The 16009-nt window shown below is 62.0% G+C and overlaps 3 protein-coding genes across 14 annotated transcripts; all 3 read left to right on the forward strand.

The window, feature by feature from the left end:
* Window positions 1-4450: 4450 nt before the first annotated feature.
* Window positions 4451-6965, forward strand: ZNF580 (zinc finger protein 580). 4 transcript variants are annotated; one of them, XM_023650564.2, is made up of 2 exons: window positions 4451-4912; window positions 6017-6965. In XM_023650564.2, the coding sequence occupies exon 2, from the start codon at window positions 6029-6031 to the stop codon at window positions 6545-6547; it is 519 nt and encodes a 172-aa protein (XP_023506332.1). In that variant the 5' UTR covers window positions 4451-4912; window positions 6017-6028; the 3' UTR covers window positions 6548-6965. The 4 variants fall into 4 exon arrangements, with proteins under 4 accessions (XP_023506332.1, XP_023506331.1, XP_023506330.1 ...); XM_023650563.2 differs by lacking the exon at window positions 4451-4912 and adding an exon at window positions 5026-5302; XM_023650562.2 differs by lacking the exon at window positions 4451-4912 and adding an exon at window positions 5590-5697.
* ZNF581 (zinc finger protein 581) lies at window positions 6873-9107 on the forward strand. Of its 3 annotated transcripts, none has more exons than XM_005596559.4 (2): window positions 6873-7278; window positions 8044-9107. In XM_005596559.4, the coding sequence occupies exon 2, from the start codon at window positions 8063-8065 to the stop codon at window positions 8657-8659; it is 597 nt and encodes a 198-aa protein (XP_005596616.1). In that variant the 5' UTR covers window positions 6873-7278; window positions 8044-8062; the 3' UTR covers window positions 8660-9107. The 3 variants fall into 3 exon arrangements, with proteins under 3 accessions (XP_005596616.1, XP_001918286.1, XP_023506329.1); XM_001918251.5 differs by lacking the exon at window positions 6873-7278 and adding an exon at window positions 7290-7343; XM_023650561.2 differs by lacking the exon at window positions 6873-7278 and adding an exon at window positions 7327-7462.
* Window positions 9108-10290: 1183 nt separating this feature from the next.
* CCDC106 (coiled-coil domain containing 106) lies at window positions 10291-15364 on the forward strand. 7 transcript variants are annotated; one of them, XM_023650570.2, is made up of 6 exons: window positions 10291-11682; window positions 11863-11938; window positions 12083-12190; window positions 12284-12460; window positions 13593-13805; window positions 14461-15364. In XM_023650570.2, the coding sequence occupies exons 2-6, from the start codon at window positions 11908-11910 to the stop codon at window positions 14775-14777; spliced, it is 846 nt and encodes a 281-aa protein (XP_023506338.1). In that variant the 5' UTR covers window positions 10291-11682; window positions 11863-11907; the 3' UTR covers window positions 14778-15364. The 7 variants fall into 7 exon arrangements, with proteins under 7 accessions (XP_023506338.1, XP_023506335.1, XP_023506340.1 ...); XM_023650567.2 differs by having other exon boundaries at window positions 10698-11231; XM_023650572.2 differs by having other exon boundaries at window positions 10915-11231; window positions 13699-13805; window positions 14517-15364.
* Window positions 15365-16009: the final 645 nt, after the last annotated feature.

Consider the following 16009-nt stretch of genomic DNA (forward strand, 5'->3'; position numbering starts at 1 on the left):
ACAGCCTCCTGGGCGGCCGCTCCTCATTCCGCTCGGGCAGAAGGGGCCCTGCTGGGCGTAGGGTCCTGGAGCGCGAGGACGGAGCGCTGAGAGGGAGGGCCCCCGGAGCGTTTGGGGCGATGCTCGGTCGGGCGTCCGGGGGGCGCGGGAAAGGCCGGAGCCGGCTGAACCTCTGGGGGGACGATTGGGGAGGACCCGCGGAGCACAGAAGGGGCGGAAACCGGGAGGCCTCCGTGGGCCTTGGAGGGACGGCGGGGAGTGCCCGCCTCGCTAGATTGCTGAGAGGATTCAGCGCGGCCCTGGATACGAACAGGGCGTATAAACCGAAGTTTGGGGGACGCAGTAGTTGGTCGTAGATGAAGCTGGAGAGAGAGAGATCGCTGAGGGCCGAGACGTTTGTCTGCTAGCGGCGGAGGCTGGGGCGGGGTCCCGGGCGGCACGAGCAGGGGCGCAGTGTCCCACACCGTAAGTGCGGACGGAGACGCCGGGACGGGTCCCCGCGGCGGGCGGGTCAGTGCGGGTGGGAGCGTGGGACGGCGGCTGGGGCGGACGGCGAGAGGCCTGGAGCGCCCGGCTCGGGTTTTAACCGCAGGCGGAGCCGTGCGAGGATCCTACACGGGGCAGGTGTTAGAAGGATCCTCCTGGAGCTGGTGGCCTGGTGAGGTGGCATGTCGGAGACACCCAGGCAGCTTGGGAGGTGAGGACGCACAGGGTTCCAGAAGGCCGAGGAGGAGGCCGCCAGCAGAGGCCGGGGGAAGGGCTCCAGGTGGAGGAAAAAGTGAGCCTCTGCACCCAGAGCCGCTCCAGGTCAGGGTCTGGTCAGGGGGCTGCGAGATGCCGTGTGTGGTTGGAGCACAGGAGTGGGAGGTGAGGTGAAGGGGCCACCTCACGACGGCCTCAAATCCCAGGCAAAGGAACCTGGGGACTTGGGTCCTGAGGGTGATGGGGCCATGACAAGGGTTTGAATGGTGCAGAGGTTGCACGTGACACAGCTGTGAGGAGAGTCTCTGCCGGGCCAGTGTGTGAGGGGAGCTGGAGGCCAGGCTACCGGAGCAGGCTGGTCCAGGGGCCCGGGTGCAGAGGAAGGGGCCACAGCTGGGGCTTGGGGAACGGAGGAGAGCATATGGCTCTGAGAAGGTTTCAGGATGACGGAGGGACAGAACTCGGTGCCTGTCAAGCTTTGAGGAGTGAGGAGGGGGGAGGAAATGAGGTCCTGCACTTATGCGGGTGTGGGGCTTCATCATCATCATGTCCCAGGAGAGAAGCTGGGTCTTTTTTGGGGAGAGGAGGAGATAATGCTTCATTTTTGGACAGGATGATTGAATTCCTTCATTCATTCAACCAATATTGAATTGAGTCCCTACCCTCTCCCAAGACCTTTGCTAGATTCTGAGGATAGAGTGTTGACCAGGACAGAGCTCCCTGCCTTCGTGGAGAGCAAGAAAGGCAGTAAAAGTGCAAATCACTAAATGAGCAAGACCATCATGGACTGCCAAATGGGATGCGAAAGAAAGAAACAGACTGAGGAGGCACAGCAGGGTGCCACCTACTCCACCTCTCACGCAATCCGCAAAGCTTCAGTGAGGAAGAAGTATTTGAGCTGAGACCTGAATGGCCAGAAAGCATCCGCCCTTGTGAGGGGTTGAAAGGAACATTCCAGAGAGGGGACAGCAAGCACAAAGGCCCTGGAGATGGGAGAGTTTGGCAGGGCAGCCCTGTGGTGATGGGGGCCAGGGAGGGCCGGCAGCTGGGACCAGTCCACACAGGCTGAAGGGCTTCTGGGTTTTATTCTAAGTGCAGCGAGGAGGGTTTTAAGGATGACAGGGAATGACAGGATTCTGTGCGTTTACAAAATATGTTGCTGCAATATTGGCATAGAGAGAAGTTACTGGAGGAGGCAGGGGGTGGTGGGAGGCTGTCACTGTAAGCCGGGGGCAAACCATGTTTTGCACTGGGGTGGTGGCAGTGGGCTGAAGTGTGAGGTGCTTGCAGACCGTGGTTGCGAGCACAGGGGTCAGGCAGAAACAGGTGCTGTCCTGGCTCTCCCACCTGTGGATGTGCGACCCCCGGTGAGTCACATGATCTCTCCCAGCTTCCGTCTCCTCATCTATAAAATAGGGGTCCTCATGGCTTCTGACTCATAGGTCTGCTCTGAGGACGAGGTGCATTTAGCAATGGCTGGCACCATAGTAAGTGCTCAATAAATGTTGGTCATTGTGGTCATTATTTCCAGGGATGCGCATGGGGTGGGGTGGGTGTGGCTGTCATGGATGCAGCCAGTTACTATTTGGGTCTGAAACTCAAGAAATGGATCTGGGCAGGAGACTCATATTGGGTAGTTGGCTGTGTCGACCAGGATCAGTGTTGCCCCCTGGGGGACATCTGGCAATGTCTGTTGTCACAATGGGGAGAAAGGATGAGGGAGGGGGCTACTGGCATCCGGAGGGTAGAGGCCAGTGATGCTGGTCAACATCCTATGATGCACAGGATGGCTCCCCACAACAAAGAATGATCTGGCCCCCCAGTGTCAGTAGTGCCAAAGTTGAGAAACCATGGTGTAGACAGAATGGGTAGTTGCCTCTTTAAACTAGGCATACCCTCTCAGTTCCCCAGTCTCTGCTCCCTAATGTGTGCCCCCCACCCCCGACCATGCAATTATGAGAGGAAGAACTCTGGGACAACACTGTCCAGAGGCATTAGAACCTGAGCCACACTAAAAAAAGTGAAAAGTAACTGGTGAAATTAATTTTAATAACACACTTTACTTAACCTAGTATACCCAAAGTATTATCATTTCAAAATATCAATATAAAAATCATTCACGAGATAGTTTACACTCTTCTCTTGTCGTTCTAAGTCTTCGGAATCGGGTGTCTTGCATTTACGACGCATCTCAATTCAGACCGGACACATGTCAATTGCTCAAGAGCCACATATGGCCAGTGGCTGCTGTTTGATGGCACAATTCTAGAGGATCTTTAATTTTAGCATAATACCACAATTGTCTGGTCACTTGGGGTTTCTTGAAGGCTTTCTGGAGAATGTTTTCTCAGTTCGAGCTTATTGTTGCCACATCTAGAGATTTTTTTCCCCAAGTGTGCTGAGGAATTTGTGTGTGTACATTTTTTGGCTTTTAAAATATTGCCCAGTAAAACATTAAAAAATATCTTGTGGTCCAAACCTAATATAATTGTGAGCCCTTTCCAGCCGGTGAACCTCCAGTTTGCAGCTGGGTCAGGGTGCTTTAGGAGCTGTCCCGTGTGGTGGGTAGCTACTAGCTACGTGTGGCTATTTAGACTTAAATTAAGAGAAATTAAATAACATTTAAAATTCAGGTCTTCAGGGGCCGGCTGGTGGCGTAGTGGTTAACTTTGTGCTCTCTGCTTAGGCGACGAGGGTTTGCAGGTTCAGATCCCAGGTGAGGACATACCACCCATCTCAAGCGACGCGGTGGTGGCCTCCGACATAAAATAGAGGAAGATTGGCACAGATGTTAGCTCAGGGCCAATCTTCGTTTCGCATACACACACAATTCAGGTCCTCGGCCGCACTAGCCACATTTCAAGTGCGCAAGAGCCCCACGTGGCTAGTGGCTGTCTCGCTGGACAGCGAGCAGATCATAGAACATCTCCCTCATTGCAGAAAGTTCGACAGCTTTCTAGAACGCAGCTCTGGCCAGCCCGGGATCCTGGGGCTGGGCACGACCGTAACGCCTCTCCTCTCCCCTCTGCTCTCCCAGGCCACCCTCCCAGAGACGCAGCAGTCCCTCCCGCCCTGCCCAGAGGCCGGCCGCCGGCGGTGTGCAGCGCGCACCGCCTGCTCACGGCCACGCGCGGCGTGCCTGCAAGTTCCCAGCGCGGCCAGAGGACGTGCTCTGGGCGCCCCGAGTGCGGCTCCGCGGGCAGCGGCAGCGCCACAGCGGGTGGCTCTCGACGCTCCAGCCCTTCGGGTGCGTCGCCTGAGGCCGCGCCTTCAAGGGCTCGCGCCACCTGGCGCACCCGGGCGCACGGCTCCCGCACGCCTGCCCGCTCTGCCCGCGCCAGCTTGCAGACCCGGCCTGCGCTTCCCTGCCTCTCTGGGTCCACGCCCCGCACTGGGGCGCTGCCGCCGGTCCTCGGTTTCCCCCTCTGCGCCGCGGGAGCGTTCGTCTCTCCGCGCTCTGTTCCGGGTGCCATCAAGACGGGGCGGCGGCTGCTCCTTGGGCCTCGACTTCCCCATCTGCGCGGTGGGAAATGCCACCCTTCTCCATCTCCGTATCTGGCAACGTCTGGCCTTCTCTCAGCCTCAGTTTGCCCATTTGCTGGGCAGGAGATCATGGCTGTACCACATCAGAGCCAATGGCTGGTCACTGGACTTCGGTTTCTCCCTTTGCCCCGCCTACAGAACGGTCCCTCCCCAGCTCTCTGCCTTGCCGGGCAGGGGGATGCCAGCGGGACGGCCCGGTGGGAACAGGACCAACTCGGCTGCGCCCTTTCCTTGTGCGACTTCGGGCAAAGACAGCCTCGCCTAGCCTCAGTTTATTATCAATCGACCCGTCACAGCGACCGATCTGTCCTGTCGGGGATGCGAGGAGAGCAGGCGACAGGGACGGCCTGCCTCAGTGGTTCCCACGCTCTCGCCCCCCAACCCCTCCCCGCGGGGCGCTCGTAAAGGCGGGCGGTGGGGTCGGCCGGCTCGGAGGGGTCGGCGGAACTCTCACTGCGGCGCGCGCGTTTCCGGCCGGCGTCTTTTCCCAGGGACGCCGCCGCCCCTCGCGCCCCCGCGCCCGCGCCCCCCGCGCCCGCGTCCCCGGCGCCGCCGGCCCGGAGCTCCCGCCAGTCTCGGTCCCGCCGCCGCCGGCGCTCGCGAGGGGAAGCCCGGGCCGCCCGGGACCTCGGCCCGCTCCTCCGGACCCGAGAGGCCGCTGCACCGGGTACGGGGGCCGGGATGGAGGGAGGAGCCTGGCTCCGGGACGGCTCGAGGCCGGGCAGGGCTGGGGGAGGGGCGGGCGGGGAAGGAGCCGGGGGGCGCCCGGACCGGCGGGGAGACCGAGATGCCCGCGCGCCTTACAGAAGTGGGGGGCGGGGGGGCCCTGGGGTTACAGGAGGAAGCGGGACAGAGAGGCCGTGCTGGGAATGGCGGGGGAGGGATGGAGAGAGAAAGATGCCAGATGCACACAGAAAGAAAGGAGGGAGAAGGGCTCCAGAGGCCCTGGCGTATGTAACCGGGAGTGCGAGGAGGCCCCTGAGGGGTACATACAGAAAAAGTAAAGACGTCAGCCGCTTATACGCAGGGACCCTCGGGGGACAGTAGCAGGAGCAAGGTTTGGGGGCCGCGGGGTACCCAGAAGGCAGGCAGTGGAGGAGCCTTAGAGATGTAGACGTGAAACCGAGACGATGGGTTAGGTAGTGGGGCCAGGATGTCGAGACCCGGGGGTGCTGAGCGTAGGAACTGGATGGAGGAGCCCCGAGCGAAAGTGGGGAATTGGGTTAGTGGGGCTCTGGGGGTGTACCTAGAGAGGAAACTAAGAGAGGCCACGGATGTAACTAGCGATGGGGAGGCCCTCAGGGCGCCTAGTGGGGATGGAGAGCTAGGAGGGCGTGGGGGCCAGAGACGGAGGCTGCTGCGGTGGTCCTGCGGGGAGAGGATGCCACCTGAGCCGGGGCTGAGAGGAAGCGACCCAAAGGGCCCGGGTGTGAAACGAGAGGCCGTGAAGATGTAAAGAAGAGAAATAAACTTGGAGATTGATTGGCTGTTGGGGGCTGGGGTAGGGAGTGGCGGGGTGACGTCCTCCGGTCTGACCTGGCGGCTGAGAGGGGGACCCAGCAGGAACGGCAGGTTAGGGCTGGGATAAGCTGAGGTCAGTTGGAGGCAGCCCCGAAGCATCCGGGTGGAGCCACAGCGATCTGCCCTGGACCCAGTTCCTTTTTGTAGGGGACGTAGGTCAGTGGTACAGAGCAGGTAACAAGCAGTGAGAACGGGGACACTTTCCCCAGGAAGGGGCGATTTTAACTTCTCTTCCCTCCGCCGCTCCCAGCTGCCGCTCCAGATGCTGCTGCTGCCGCCGCGGCCACCCCACCCTCGGTCCTCCTCTCCGGAGGCCATGGACCCACCGCCCCCCAAGACTCCCCCTTTCCCCAAGACGGAAGGCCCTTCCTCTACTCCTTCCTCAGCGGCGGGGCCCCGGCCCCCGCGGCTGGGCCGCCACCTGCTCATCGACGCCAACGGGGTGCCCTACACATACACGGTGCAGCTGGAGGAGGAGCCCCGGGGCCCGCCGCAGCGCGAGACACCCCCGGGAGACCCCAGCCCTCGCAAGGGCTACAGCTGCCCGGAGTGCGCCCGTGTCTTTGCCAGCCCTCTGCGGCTGCAGAGCCACCGCGTGTCGCACTCGGACCTCAAGCCCTTCACGTGCGGCGCCTGCGGCAAGGCCTTCAAGCGCTCCAGCCACCTGTCGCGGCACCGCGCCACGCACCGCGCGCGCGCCGGCCCGCCGCACACCTGCCCGCTCTGCCCCCGCCGCTTCCAGGACGCCGCGGAGCTGGCGCAGCACGTGCGCCTCCACTGAGTCCCCGACCCGCCGAGCTGCGCCGCCCTGTGCGGGCCGCCACGCCACTCCCACACACCTCCCTGCCTCTGCTGAGGGTACTGTCTTACCCTGGGTCTCAGTTTCCCCATCTATCCAAAGGGAGAGACATTCCTTCCTTCTTTCCTTCCCTCTCTCCCTAGCTGTGTGATGTAGACCGAGTCGTTGCCCTTCCCTGGGCCTGGGAGCCAGTCGGAACTGGGTTCCCGGTCCAGCTGTGCTGTGTGAGCCTTTGCAAGTGACATAACCTTTCTGAGCCTTGGTTTTCTGCTCGGCAGTGGTGAACGGTTGTCTGCGCGGTAGATTTGACAAGAGCATTGGCACGGTCTGGTTCATTTCTGTATCTGCCCCCTTCCATCCACTACCCTCACTCTTTACTCAATAAACATTCCACACTCCATTTTAGGGCTCTTATTTGTGTGCGGGGCTTGGGGCAGCAGCAGGGCTGGGGGGGTGGAGACCGGACCATAAGCGCCTGGGAACCTTCTTCTCGGAGCCTGTTTCTGGCCGGCGCCGTTTCCCGAGGGCCCAGGCGCCCCGCCTCCACCACCCTCCCCGGGACCCTCCTCTCTGTCCCCCGGTCCTCTCTCCCCTACCGGCGCCGCCAGCTCCTGGGGGACACCCAGACGGCCCCGTCCCGTCGGCACCTGCAACCTCGGGGGTAGCCTGGGGCTGTTCCGGAGTCGCCCGGACCCGAGAGGCTGCTGCACCGGGTACGGGGGCCGGGAGGCAGGCGGGAGTCGGGCGCGGGCCGCGGAGAGGGGCGGGGCCGGAGCGGGTACCTGCGGGCCGACGGGGGCGCCGCGCGGGGCTCCGGCGAGAAGTCGCAGGGAAAGGCTCAGGCGCCGGGGGTGGCCCCTCGGAGAGCGCCGAGACCCAGGGAGCGCTGGGGGGCGGGTGGGCGTGGACAAGAGAAGCCGGAGGCAGCCGGGCGGGGAGGGGCCCCGAGGAGTTCGGGGAGGTGGCTGGGGGCAGGGGAGGGCCTGGGGGGTCCCAACGTGGCAGCCCGCTTGAGAAGGCCTGCGCCTATATCGAGGGCGTAGAAGAGGCTTCTGGGTGGTGTATGTAGGATGGGCCGACACCCAGACCCGGGTCAGGGCGTAGAGAAGGGAGACAGGGACCTGGAGGTCTACTGGGCGGGGCCTAGAGACGCCCTATGGGGTGGCCAGGTAGAGGGGCACCCAGTGACCTCAGGAGAGCACAGAGGGAGAACAGAGAGGAGGTCCTGGCCGTGCCTAGAGGGGTAGAGAGATCCTGTGCCTACAGGGGTGGTGGAACAGAGGCGAGGACAGGGATTTCACGGAGGGAGACCCTAGGAACCTTACAGAGGGTCCCAGAGTCCAGGGAGGAAGGACTGGAGAACAGGTGGCGGGCGGGGCATGCACAAATTCCGGGCAGCCTACATAGAGGGAAAGGATGGAGCCGTGGGGCTGAGCTTCCCTGCTCTGGGTAACTTCGTCCTCTCTCCCATCCACCAGGCCTCAGCCACCCCTCCGGATGCTGGTGCTGCCGTCCCCCTGCCCCCACCCCCTGGCGCTTCTCTCCGCCGAGGCCATGGAGGCCCCTCCCCCTCGGACGGGCCGGTCCCCAGAACCCGGACCCTCCTCCTCCACAGGCTCTCCCCAGACTTCGTCCCCTCCGAGGCCCAACCACTACCTGCTCATTGACACCCAAGGCGTTCCCTACACCGTGCTGGTGGACGAAGACGAGGCTCACCGGGAGCCAGGGGCCAACGGGGCTTCGGCTCAGAAAAAGTGCTACAGCTGCCCCGTGTGCTCCCGGGTCTTTGAGTACATGTCTTACCTTCAGCGACACAGCATCACCCACTCGGAGGTGAAACCCTTCGAGTGTGACACCTGCGGGAAGGCGTTCAAACGGGCCAGCCACCTGGCGCGGCACCACTCCATTCACCGGGCCGGTGGCGGGCGGCCCCACGGCTGCCAGCTCTGCCCGCGCCGCTTCCGCGAGGCGGGCGAGCTGGCCCAGCACAGCCGGGTCCACTCCGGGGAGCGCCCGTTTCAGTGCCCGCACTGCCCGCGCCGGTTTATGGAGCAGAACACGCTGCAGAAGCACACTCGATGGAAGCATCCGTGAGCCGGGCTGCAGTACCCCATGCACCGTGGGATTGTGGGGGGAGCCTGGACTCCTGTCTCCCTGAGACGCCCAGCCAGCGCTGGAGGCTGGGTTTCGGGCCCTGGACACAAACCCAGGCCATGTCGAGTGGAGGCCCAGCCTCCTGAAGGAGGAGCCCCTGAGTCATCTTCGCGTGCTGCGTGTTTTGGAGATAAGATGGGAACAAGCCCTCACATTGAGAGTGGCCTCGAGACCTCCGCGATTCTGCGGCTGAGGCCTGACTGGAGGGGCTGGGGAGAGTGCTGTGTGGAAATCCCCCGCCTCAAAGTCGTGGTTGGGGCCTTCAGGAATCGGCACCATCTTCCTGAGGCCTCCCCGCTGATGGTGGGGGAAGGGGCCCCAGACCTGCCTCATGCCCCCCAGCCAGGGCCTGAGACTGGACACCCAATAAATGCGTTTTCCACTTTGAGCGTGAGAGGTTTGTTTTTGAGGACAGCAGCTTGGCCTGCCCCTGCCTAGCAGGGAGACTCAGCAAGTGCCTGGCTGACTTGCCCAGGCTTGCCTGGCTGGGTATTGGGAAGGTTGGCTTTCTGCACTGGGGTTAGTTGTAGCTTGGTTCCCCAGGACCTGTGTTGTCTAGGCAGAGTGTTCTTAAACGTTTTTTTCTATGACTTTTTTTTTTTTTGGAAGATTAGCCCTGAGCTAACATCTGCCACCAATCCTTTTCTTTTTGCTGAGGAAGACCGGCCCTGACCTAAGATCTGTGCCCATCTCCCTCTACTTTATATGTGGGATGCCTGCCATAGCATGGCTTGATAAGCAGTGCGTAGGTCTGCACCCGGATCTGAACTGGTGAACCGTGCCCCGAAGCTGAACGTGTGAACTTAACTGCTACACCATCAGGCTGGCCCCTTAAACTGCCCCCCCTCGTTTTTTTTCCTTTTCCCCAAAGCTCCCCAGGACATAGTTGTATGTTCTAGTTGTGAGGGCCTCTGGTTGTGGCATGTGGGGCCCCGCCTCAGCGAGGCTTGATGAGCCGTGCCATGTCTACACCCAGGATCCGAACAGGTGAAACCCTGGGCCGCGAAAGCAGAGTGCGCGAACTTAACCACTCAGCCGCTGGGTTGGCTCCTCTTAAACTTTTTTTTAAATGATGATCCATTGTAAGAAACGTTTTATGTGGCAACCCAGTATACAGATAAGGCAAAGTATATGTGAAACAAAAGTTTAAAGTTACCTCTGCCATGTGCAGGTCACTGATATGATTTTGTTTTAAACTGCCAGTTCCATCCTACCACTCTACTGAATTCTCTGCTCATGAACTTGGAGTTCGAAAACACCGATCTAGGCCAGGCGCCTCCCCCTGGACGTTTTGACCCAGGCTGCGATTTATTTGTAATGTGAGCAGGTAGGAGAGGAGCGTGGCCACAGCTTTCTAAGTGGGGCAGCCACTTAGCTTTCCCTTCTGCAGGGTTAAAGCCGTGCTCTCACAAGGGCAGGGAACAGCTCCAGAGCGCAGATGCTACTGGTGAACTGGAGGCGGCGAGACAGGTGGAGCAGAGCCCGAAGCTGAGCAAACATCTGCCTTCTCAATGCCTTTTCCTTGCGCGTCAGTTCTGTGCCAGGCACTGTGCTGGGCCTCATTTCTTCTTCCGACCTTTTGGGCGGAAGAACAAATCAGTCGTCTCCACTCCCCATAGAGGAAAAGCCTCCCACTCTCTGACCTCATAAAACACTACCAGTGTCCGGATTTTGCCCCCTGACTGGCCAGCGGCTGGGCTGAGCGTTTCGCTCGGGAGTGTTATATCGTTGCATCCTCACAACGAACATAAAAGCGATTATCATCTCCCCACTTTACAGGTAAGTAAACTGAGGCTGGGGAGGAGAAGGAGTGGCCAGGACTGGATCTAGGTCCAACTGTTCCAAAGCCAAGTCTTATTCACTAACACGGGGGTGCTGGGGGCGGTTCTAGGCCCCTATTTTCAGGGAAGGCTAACTCTCACTTCCCATGATGCTGGAAATCCTGGGGTCTTGTCTGCTGCTGTGTGGGAGATGGAGCGGGATGCTGGCTCCACACCGGCCAGTTCCCAGGGTATCGTTTAACGGGATTCTTTCCGTGCTTCAACTTTCCTGCCTGTCTCTTGCATTCCCCCGCCTCTCTGGGGCTCTACTCGGCGCGTCGCCAACCACCGGGGGGTGGGGGGGGGGGGTACCCCGGAGCCGCTGCTCTCCAGGAATTGGGAATTTCGTGACGTTCCCTGCCCGGGCTTTGCGGAGGGCGGGGGGAGTGCTGCAAGGGGCCATGGCGCAAGTGCGGCCCCGACCTCCGCCGCAAACGGCAGGCCTCACCTGGGGCCGGGGACTCCTGAAGAGGCGCGCCCACTGGCGGACCGGCGAGCGCTGGCGTCCTGGCCCGCCCTGCCGCCCTGCCGCCCCGCCGCCCCGCCCCGTGGCTCGCCGCCCCTGCCGCCCCGCCCACCCGCGGGTGGGTGGGCGCTTCCCTCCGCTCCCCGCGACACTTTGCAGACGCTCCCCGGCGCCGGGAATGGGCGCCGCTGCCGCCGTCGGTCCCCGGGCCGGATTCCACGCGCGGGTGGGTGAGCACCGCCCCGGTCCCTCGGGCCCCAGGCACGCGCGGGCGGGGGTGGAGGGAGTGGGACGCGTTTGCGCTCTCGGCCTGATGCATAGCCCGCTGGGACCCCTTGCCACCATCACTCCCCCTCCCACTCGTGGGACAAAGGGCGGGGGCGGAGGGCGCATCCCCACGCGTGACCGCCCCTCCCTGCACTGCGCACGCGCCCAGTTCCCCCACCACGGGGGAGGGGTGGGTGCTGCTGGCCCACGCGAGTGCGGGGGAGGGGCGCCTGTGGGTGGGGAAGGAACCGCGCGTGGCCTGGACCCCCACCCTAGGCGTGGAAGTTGGGGCAGTCTCTACCCCTCTCGTTCCTTTTGGCCCCGAGGTGACCCGTGATCAGGACCCGTCCCATTCAGGCCACGATGTCCCTGCTCTGTCGACCCCACGGGGAACCTAGCCCCCTCATTCCGTAAGAGTCTAAGAGTTCAGAACCCCAGCTGTCCTCCCTCAGTCCTGAGGAGTCTGGGTCCCCCCCTCCATCAGGCCCAGGAGTCCCGGTCCTCAGCATCTCTCCCCTCCTCCTGAGTGGGGTCCTATCTCCCCGGGGATGTCCCCAAGGAGTCCATCTGTGGCTGCTGTTTTTGTCCAGTGCCCCTGAGGCGCTCATCTGCCCGGGTCCGCTGGAGGTTGCACCATGAATGACCGAAACGGCCGGAGGAGGACACGTGAGGAAGCTGGGACCCTGGCCCACCCTTGGTCCCACAGCTGCTCCCCCCATCCCTGCCCTTTCCTCTCCAGGGCTGGGGTTGCGGGCTGGTCTAAGGGGCCCGGGGACTTCCCTGCGGTGACCCCTGGCCTCTCCTCTCCAGTGAAGAAGGACAATGAGGCCTTCGAGATCTCCATCCCCTTCGACGAGACACCCCACCTAGACCCACAGATCTTTTACAGTCTGAGTCCTTCTCGGGGAAACTTCGAGGGTGAGCTGGGGTGTGGGCACGGAGGGATTCAAGTCAGCTGGGGTGCAGGGCCCTCGAGGCTTGGGGTGTGACCAGGGTCCCCGCTGTCCCTAGAGCCCCCGGAGGCCGCATCCCCACCAGTGGCCCTGATGAACGGCGTCAGGGCCCAGCTGCACATGGCCCTGGAGAGGAACTCGTGGCTGCAGAAGCGCATCGAGGACCTGGAGGAGGAGAGGGACTTCTTGCGGTGTCAGCTGGACAAGTTCATCTCCTCTGCCCGCATGGATGCAGGTGAGGGCTCTGGATGAGCAGTCCCCTCCCCTCTCACTCCTGGGTCCTGGCACCCAGCTCCCACCCTTCTTGGGGACATGGGAACTTTCTCACCCACACAGTCATCCTTCGTTGGCTCAGTGGGGACATGGCATCTTTACCCTATGGCCGTCTGCAGGACCTCAAGCCCAGCTTCCTTCCTGCTCGATTCCTGCTTCTGCTGAGGACCCTGTGCCCCACGAGTCGGTGTACTTTAAACACTAGGCATCCCCTTCCCCGGACTATCAGGGCTTTCCTTTGCCAAATCTTTTGCTGGTGTTTTGGACAGTGCAACCTCTAGTCTCCCCCTCCTGGTCTTCAGCCCCTGGCTGGCTCCCTTGAAATCCTGCATCCCTCTCTGTGAATTCAGGTGAAAGCCTGGGCAGGGGACCTGCATTTTTTTCACTCTCTCTGTTATTGGGGACCCCTCTGCTCTGGAACCACCCCTAGCTTGGGTTGCTGGGACCTGATGGGAACCTACCCAGGATGGTCAGGCCCAGGGGCCTCTGGACTTTCTCAGTGGGAGCCCCAACACCAGACCTCCCCCAACCCACCTTATAGAGTCCTGGCCAAAGCCATAGCTGCTCCCTCTGTCTGGCTGAAGGCTGGCACCTGCCCCTCTCAGCCCCCTCGACCCAGAGCCTGAGATTTCTCTCAGGGTATGAATGTCTGCCTCAACCTCCACTGCCTCCCAGGTTTCTAGAGTCTACTCTTCTGGAGGTCCTACTGGGTGCCCAGAAAACCTCCCCTCCACTGTGGGAACCCCACATAATCACAGGCTCTCTCAAGGTCCCTGGTTCTGTCTTGGTCCACTCAGTCCCTCCCGCAGAGCTCTTGCCACTAAGTTTAGGAGTCAGCTGAGTGTCCTCAACCCATCCCCACCTCAACCTCCACCCCTGAATCCCAGCTGAGTGTGCCGTATTCAGCCATCTCGGCAGGGACCTCAGTATCTATACTGTACTTCGTGCTCATCTGTTTCCTTAGGGGCCCCCCTTCCTGAGGACCTGTGTGACATGATGTCCATCCCCACCTTGCAGACAGACCTCTTGCCGCCTCCTCCCTCCTGTTCCCTCAGTTTATATGTGTACGTGTGTCTCTCCCCACCTCTCTCCAGAGGACCACTGCCGAGTGAAGCCTGGGCCCCGGCGGGTTGAGGGGGACAGCCGGGGTGGGGCCGGGGGTGAGGCCTCGGACCCTGAGTCAGCCGCCTCCTCGCTCAGCGGAGCATCTGAAGAAGGCAGTAACGTGGAGAGGAAGAGGCAGAAGCAGAAGGGAGGTGCTGGCCGGAGGCGCTTCGGGAAGCCCAAGGCCCGGGAGAGGCAGCGGGGTGAGCGAGGCACAGGAGGTGGGGGCTCCAAGGGTCTGGGCCCGGGCTTGCTGTGTGGCCTCTGCAGAGGCCCTCCCTACTCCTCCCCAAGCCTCAGTCTCGCCATCTGTAAACAGATCAGACTCTGTCCCAGTCTCCATGTGCGGGCCTCTCCTAGTCTTTACATTCTGGTCCACCCTCACCAGGGGTCTGCTTGAGCTTCCTGACCCTCAGGTTCCTGTTAGGAGGGGAGGCGTGATGGCTCAGGTGGGCTGGGAGCTCGCCCCTTAACCCACCCTCTCCTCCATGTTCCCTCCTCCTCTCTGGGCCCTGCCTGCTCCAATTTCCACTGGTCCACTTTTGTCTACATTTCTCCCACCTCCTTCGACAATTTCTCCTGCTTTCCTCCTGTTTTCCGTTTTGTTCTCCGGGCTCTTCTCTGCTCTTCCCGTCTGTCTTCCTTGCGCTTATCTTCCCTGTCTCCATCCCTGTCCTATGTGGGGGCCCCTCACTTCACCTGTCTCATCCTCCTCATCTGCCCTCCCATTCATGTCCTGTTTCCTCCACATCTGCCGCCCCATGTCTGTCTGCATCTCTCTGCGTGTCTCTATCTATCCTCCTATGTCTCTCTGTCCCCGCATGTCTGTCTCTCTATGCCCCACCCTTGGGCCTGCAGTGAAGGACGCAGATGGTGTCCTCTGCCGTTATAAGAAGATCCTGGGCACCTTCCAGAAGCTGAAGAGCATGTCTCGGGCCTTTGAGCACCACCGCGTGGACCGCAACACAGTGGCGCTGACCACACCCATCGCCGAGCTGCTTATCGTGGCCCCAGAAAAGCTGGCGGAGGTGGGCGAGTTCGACCCCTCCAAGGAGCGTCTGCTCGAGTACTCGCGCCGCTGCTTCCTAGCCCTGGACGACGAGACCCTCAAGAAGGTGCAGGCCCTCAAGAAGAGCAAGCTGCTGCTTCCCATCACCTACCGCTTCAAGCGGTGATCCCCGACCTGGCCGGGACACGCCCGCCGGCCCCCCACTCCGCTCCCTCCGGCCCTCCACTCCGCTCCCTCCGGCGTACGGGCGAGCGTGTGCATGAGTGTTGTGCCCCTCGCGACCGTCTCGCGGGTGGGCGGCGTGTGCCTGCCTCTCTTCCTCCTCCTGCACCTCCACTGCACCCCACGTCCCTTGTATATACACGTGCCCTCCTTGCCTCCCACATCCCGAGCATCCTCACCTTCCTCCGCATTCCCTGGGTTGGGGCTGGGGTGGGGGGTGGGGGTGTCTCACTTAGCTAGGCTCCCGGGAGCCACTGCCCAGGGGCCGGTTTCTGTCCCTTCCTAAACACGGGCACCCCTCCCACTTGAGCTGCACCGTCCTGCCCTTACTGGGCCCGTCCTCCTGGGGAAACTGCGGGACTCTGCGGGGCGGGGGCTCCGTACACACCCCGCCTCCGCCCCAGCCCCGAGCAGAGGCCGGCCCGCCCAGCCTGGAGCTCCCCACCCGCGCTCCGGACCGCCCCGCGTCCACGTGAGAGAGAGTTATTCAGAGAATTTAAATTAAAAAGAGACGATAAAATTTGGAATAAACTAGGCCCCCGCCTCTTCCTGGGAGGGGGTGGCCGTTGCCGCGGAGACGGGGGTCTCGGGGGTTGCAGGGAGCGCGCGGTCAGGCGGGAAACGGGGAGGTTGGTAGACAGGGTGTAATTAGCCCCCAGGAAGCAGGGGTGGGAGCGGGAGAAGCAGCTGTGCCCCGGGGAACTCGCAGGGGCAGAGCTCTGGAAGAGGCGTGAACTCTACCCGGTGGGCTATCTGAACTCTCGAGCGGAGGGACTCAATGACCTCTAAAGGAGGCGGCCACCGGGGAGGGAAAGCAGCACATCTCCGGGTGGAGGTTTTCACCCGCCCGCCAGGAGGCGGTAATGCGAGATTATCAGTCTCCCGGAAGTGCCTCCTACGTCGCCTGCTGCGCCTGCGCGGCTAGAGGGGAGCGGGCGCGCTTACGCGGTTGCTACGGCGACCAAGAGGGCAGCCTTGCTTAACCGTCGGGAACGCAGTACCTTCCCTGGAGGAAGGGAGAGCCTCGCGCACGCGCGCTGGGGGCTCTGAAACCCGCCTCCCTTCCGGAACACCGAGAAATCGCGCCTCAGATTGACTTCTACGCAGGCGCAAAGTCCGTCTCGCGCCCCTCCGCTTCCACCCTGCGCAGGCGCACAAAGCCGCGCTGGCAACCTC

The sequence above is a fragment of the Equus caballus genome, chromosome 10, assembly GCF_041296265.1.
Source record: "Equus caballus isolate H_3958 breed thoroughbred chromosome 10, TB-T2T, whole genome shotgun sequence".
Taxonomy (NCBI): Eukaryota; Metazoa; Chordata; class Mammalia; order Perissodactyla; family Equidae; genus Equus; species Equus caballus.

What these genes read in the sequence shown, in the direction of transcription:
- CCDC106 (XM_023650570.2), top strand. Translation starts at nt 11,908, where the DNA reads ATGAATGACCGAAACGGCCGGAGGAGGACAC. An exon ending in AAACGGCCGGAGGAGGACAC is followed by an intron (nt 11,939 to 12,082) that starts GTGAGGAAGCTG and finishes TCTCCTCTCCAG; the next exon opens with TGAAGAAGGACAATGAGGCC. An exon ending in CTCTGCCCGCATGGATGCAG is followed by an intron (nt 12,461 to 13,592) that starts GTGAGGGCTCTG and finishes ACCTCTCTCCAG; the next exon opens with AGGACCACTGCCGAGTGAAG.
- ZNF580 (XM_023650564.2), top strand. Translation starts at nt 6,029, where the DNA reads ATGCTGCTGCTGCCGCCGCGGCCACCCCACCCTCGGTCCTCCTCTCCG.
- ZNF581 (XM_005596559.4), top strand. Translation starts at nt 8,063, where the DNA reads ATGCTGGTGCTGCCGTCCCCCTGCCCCCACCCCCTGGCGCTTCTCTCC.